This window comes from Bradysia coprophila, assembly GCF_014529535.1.
Source record: "Bradysia coprophila strain Holo2 chromosome X unlocalized genomic scaffold, BU_Bcop_v1 contig_12, whole genome shotgun sequence".
In the NCBI taxonomy this organism is placed as follows: Eukaryota; Metazoa; Arthropoda; class Insecta; order Diptera; family Sciaridae; genus Bradysia; species Bradysia coprophila.
In genome coordinates this window covers 564,472-569,880 of record NW_023503293.1, presented here as the reverse complement: position 1 = coordinate 569,880, position 5,409 = coordinate 564,472, and the positions used below count along the sequence as shown (strand labels likewise).

General features: G+C 36.8%; 1 protein-coding gene across 1 annotated transcript; it reads left to right on the top strand.

Moving 5' to 3' along the window:
* The first annotated feature begins 291 nt into the window (after positions 1-291).
* LOC119067547 (UDP-N-acetylglucosamine transferase subunit ALG13 homolog) lies at positions 292-1,162 on the top strand. Its single transcript, XM_037170612.1, has one exon. It carries the CDS (start codon positions 388-390, stop codon positions 892-894), a length of 507 nt encoding a protein of 168 aa, XP_037026507.1. The 5' UTR covers positions 292-387; the 3' UTR covers positions 895-1,162.
* Positions 1,163-5,409: the final 4,247 nt, after the last annotated feature.

The window sequence follows — 5,409 nt, the reverse complement described above, 5'->3', positions numbered from 1 at the left end:
ATATGTACTAGGATTAGGAAATCTCAACAAGTTACAATTTTTATATGTCTTTAAGAGTTACGTCACGAACATTAAACTCAATGAATGTCATTTGTCTTGAACGTCTTTATTATTCATGACCTCTGCACCTTAGACTGTTTGATTTTTCACTGAAAGACTTTGATGGAATTTTTATAATTTTTAAAAAATATTCAAATTTGGTACTACAATGCACCTACATTTCTACAGGCAATGTTCCCAGTTGATTTTTTTTTTCTTAAACTTTGACATATAAATGTCAAGTATGGGAAAAATATATTTATGTCAAATGGTCGTTTGTGTGCCTTGGTGTTTATTTACAAAAGAAACTCAAAAACTACGCTTTAAACTTTCGCATTCCACCGCAAAATGATATTTGAAAATATATTCATTACCGTCGGTACAACCCAATTCGATGCTCTAATCCAAACGATATTAACTGAAGAGATCATCCAATCATTTCACAAATTCAAATGCAAGAAAATCACCATGCAAATTGGCCAGGGAAAAATTGATGATCAAGCAGTTCAGCTATTGTCTAAGGAATTCGAAATTGAGGTTTACGCCTTGAAGCCAACAATATTGCCGGATGTGAAATCAGCCGATTTGGTGATAAGTCATGCGGGTGCTGGTAGTTGTATCGAAGTGCTGAATGCTGGAAAACCACTTATCGTTGTGGTCAACGAGAAATTAATGGACAATCATCAATTGGAATTAGCGCAAAAATTGTCCAGCGATGGCTACTTGTTCTACTGCGTTCCACAAACTCTGGCAACAACATTGGACGGAATGGATGTCACCGAATTGAAACCGTACCCGAAAGGGAATGCGAAAGGTTTCGTCAAGTATTTGGATGAGTGGATGGGATTCGCTTAGGTTTTAAGTGACTGTTGATCTGATTTTACAAATTTTCTAAATTGTTGGCATTTAATTGAAGTAATCCATTCGTTTTGTGAAGCAATTCCTTCTTGGTACATGCTGTCGTATTACGATTATGTAGATAGTTAAATATTTTTGATATTAAGAGAGAGTGAAGATGTTAAATGATGGCAGTACACAGGGGGAATCCAGTTTCATGTTGTTAATTAGTAAACTTAATGTGCCAGCTAATCGACAAATAAAAAGTATATTTTCGTGGTATTCAGCATTGGCTAAATTTAATCTGTTTATTCCAATGCAAGTCAATGATGAGTAATACTCATTGAGTGTTGAACTAGTGGCGTACCAAGTCACCGTAAATGTGACCCTAGACCAATGTGTGAATGGAGAACACGACTTCAATTTGCACCTATAGCTGTAATTGTACTCATTTAAAATGGCAAGTGGCGCAAAGTTAGAGAAAGAAACCGGTTCTAGCTTTACGAAATGTATTTCCCGAATTCCCTGAATATTAAGAGGACATCCACAAATCAATTGGCAATCCAGTGTAAAAGTGAATTTTGAATCTTTTACTTCATCATTTTTAACATAATCTGTTAAACACATAAGAGAACGCGTGCTAGATTTTATTGCTAACTTTCTTCGTCGTTATCGATGACAGTTATGAGTTACGTTTAGAACGTGACAGCAGTGGATGTAAAACGTTTTAACGGGCCTTTATGATTTTTTGAGAACATTATACTTACTCTTCATAAACAGCGACAATGAACCCTTTTTTTGCAAAGATGAGAATGGTCCAATGTACCGCAACTCGCAAATTTTCTGTTTTGAAGATCTGAAGTTGTTCCGGACCAGTTTTGATAAGTGGTTTTTTTGGGGTCTGTGGTCCAATAACATTTTGTGGACTAGTTTCCTCCGCGGTCCGTACAATTGATCTGTTTCTCACATAGGTAACGCTGAACCACGGCAGAGTAAAATAAACCAGGCAGTAGCGGTTCATTTTCGAAACGTCAAATAATGCTTAGTTTCCTCTTACCAAAAAAGTACTCCGTGTGAGAGACAAAAATGATTTTTTTCAGTTTTTTCTTTGTTTATTTGACAGCTTCCTCTCTCACGGCTCTCTCACAGAGTAATTTTTGTTGAGTGGAATGGACACTTAAGGGACCTAATACACGAGATGAAAATGAACTCAAATGAACACTGACATAAATTGAAAAATTTTATTAGCAAAAAATATGGGGCTACTAGATTATTCAGGTCCCAAGTCAAATGAGCGCTCCTGCCTGGTTAACTTTACTCTGGCCAAAAGTTCTTTGGGAAATGATCACACCGACAACTACGGATACCTGTTTTTCTGAAGGCATGGCCGTCGCTAGACACGAACTTCAGGGTTCAAGACCAGAAAAAAAAATTCTATATAGAATTTAGTAGCTACGTCCCTTAGTCCCTTAGTAGGTACGGCCCTGCTGAAAGGTCACTCTATTGAGATCACCAACCACATTTTAAGTTCATTTCCATTAAACTTTATCGTAGCTGAGGTGAACCGTGAGACAACGGTGAGTATTGAACTAAGATTAGCACAGTATCTTCTGAATCGTTTCCAGACCATAAAATTCATAAAATTGAGAGGTAAATGATTGAAACACTAGAGCTTTTAACAGATTCAATGGAGAACAAGAGTTCAAGTAGAACTAGCTCAGATTTGAAGTAGGAAAATGGTTAAGAAATCCATAAATCAATTTCATGTTTTAACATATTTCTGCTCATGCATAATAGAACAGGACAACAGAGGATATCAAACATTTTATTTGGCTCTTCTTAACCTGTTACAGATGGCGCGGCAAGCATATTACCAGTATTATAATCAGGCCTATTAGTTCCATCGATCGAAGTATTTTTAATCTGTTGATTTCAAATCTTGTACTTCAATTTTTTTAAACATGCACTTTGCTATATAAATGGCCATATCACGCAGAGCTTGCCATTATTTTTGTCGTCGTTACCGATAACAGATGAATGTATGTGAAGTGAAAGGTTACACAGCGAAACTTTTACTGGTGTCTTTTATATGGCGATGCAGTCGTTTACGTATCAGTCTCAGACGACTAATTTCACTCAATATTTAGGCTACGTACGAAAGTGTCTAAAGTCGACCGTCTGTAACAGATACGTACACTTTACATGTTACAAGATGAAAACGAGGTAAAATTTTTGAAAATCTTCCATTGCCGTTCCGTAGCTAAATGAATCAAATGTCTTGTCAAGTAAATAAAACACCAACCACATCATTTCATTGGACGATATCAGTAAAATTTTAAGTTCGTACGTCCACACAATTTAATCTAAAAATCTAACCGGTCTATCAATACTATCTCTTCGTACAATTTACAACTTATTGATGCAAGAGTAATGTCCAAGATAAGCCAGAACACTTAGTAGCAAGATTTGCAATGTTACTGAATTGAACATTTCACTGGCAAGTGAACACTTTTGATTTAATTTTTGTTTGAATTCAGTAACCATTTGCATTGTCGTTGCTTTGGCATCGATGCAAGTATTATTCTCGAAATAAATCTCCGACAACTTGTCCAAATTACTCAACAAATTCCGGCCAGTCGACTTAATGTCATTGTCATTAAAGCTCACGAAAAATACGTCCGGATTTTGTGCGAAAAAGTTACCTGGAACGTAATCCAGCGGACTCAATTCCAAAGCAAACAACTTTAATGTTGGATATTCCACTAACTCTGTTCCGCTGAGTGCTGCTATACCACAACCCTACAAATAAATTCCAATTAGATTTGGAAAAATGTGTAAGAGTCCTTTAGGAATGTAAGTGAGATCCGTGCAGTTGGAAATGTGAATGGCAACTACGTCGTCGTTAGTTTTATTTTCCATGTGGATACCGGTTGCGTTCGTTAAATATTCTGTTGACTCGACGTTGAATGGTTTCGTTTGGCACTGGTAGTTCATTCCGATTCCCATCCACATTACTTCGACGAATCGACAGTCAAATGAAAGAGCGGTTACCGTTGAGACAGCAGCAATAAATATGATGCACGAAGTATACATTTCGATGTGAGTTTGACGATAAACCGATGAAATCCGCCTAATTTGATGAACTAGTTGCTGAGACGAAATGTGTGTGTCTGATATTTTTGGTAATTTACACACATATGGTCATTTGCATGTCATTTGAATTTTCACACATGATGTATAGGTGACTGATGTTGTAATTTCACAAGCAATTTTCAATGAAATTTCAGCTCGGGTTTTTCTTATCTTGTTATCTATTTACAGTTGCTCCGTACCAATTACACTAAAATGTCTGAAATACACTTTTCGCACAGGGGTGCAGAGGCACCCATACAGTCTTGCAACAGTTCATTTTTCTTTGCACACGCTGTCGTCAGAACAACTTGAATCTTCTTTCTTCAAACTGAAATAACATTGAGTGTTTCGACAAAAGCAGCATGAATCTCAGTTGAAACTGTGCCAACAAATTGGGTGTTTTGTCAGAAGCAAGTTGAATCGTCCTTGTACAGACTGGAATAACTAGGTCCTACCTATTGGATGGGTCAGATCCATTGACTGTCTGAACTTCTCAATAGTTTTTGTATTGGTAACGACGGGAAAACAACAACGGAAAATCCTGTCTAAGGCTCGGAACAGGTCAGGTTTACCTGAACCTGTTTCGACCTGAACCTGATTCAATCAACTTTGACCTCACCTGATTTTACCTAAAAACCTTGATTAGAAGTATCAGGTCTGACCTGACCTGAAACCTGACAGGTTGACCTGAAAATTTGTATGAAAAATTCAGGTCAACCTGAAACCTGACCTGACAGGTTTCATAAATTCAGGTTCAGGTCAGGTCAGGTTTCTTCATAAATGAAAACCTGACCTGAATTTCAGGTCAATCACTTTTTTGATCGAGCCTTAATCCTGTCCGCATTCGCATGTCGCTTGTTCATTTTCTCCATTAATTCGCTCGTATTTTCCCTCCATTCGTTCATATTTACCTTCATTTGCTCATAATTTCGTTCCAGTCATTCGTTTATGTTTCCCTTCATTCGCTCCAATGACGAATGCAGCCTGTTCCACCATTCACTCTTGTTGTTTCCCAATCGATTGGTAATAATTTATTGAATGATTTCAATCCAGTGTAATTTTGATGGCCACAAAAACATAATTAGAAGAACTACTAGAACGGTCTTAATCTCTCACTCATCTCTCTAAATGAGAATTTTCGACAGTTCTGGTTTTATGCTTACATTAGAGTGTTATTGTCTCTTCAATAGAACTTAAACTCGTGTGAAGTGCGAGTTCGAACAAAACAAATGTTTTTGAAAATCAGTTGAGCACTGCCCAAGTTATCGTGTTAACAAAGAGCAGAAAAATGTTACATTTAACGTTTTTATGTCGCATTTCCACACATTTTTAATAATCATAGTGATCGTGTTATTACGTATGATGTATTTTCTGTTGTAAGACCCATGACTTACAGTCAAT

Excerpts from the sequence above, each read along its gene's own strand:
- LOC119067547 (XM_037170612.1), top strand. The coding sequence starts at position 388 with ATGATATTTGAAAATATATTCATTACCGTCGGTACAACCCAATTCGAT.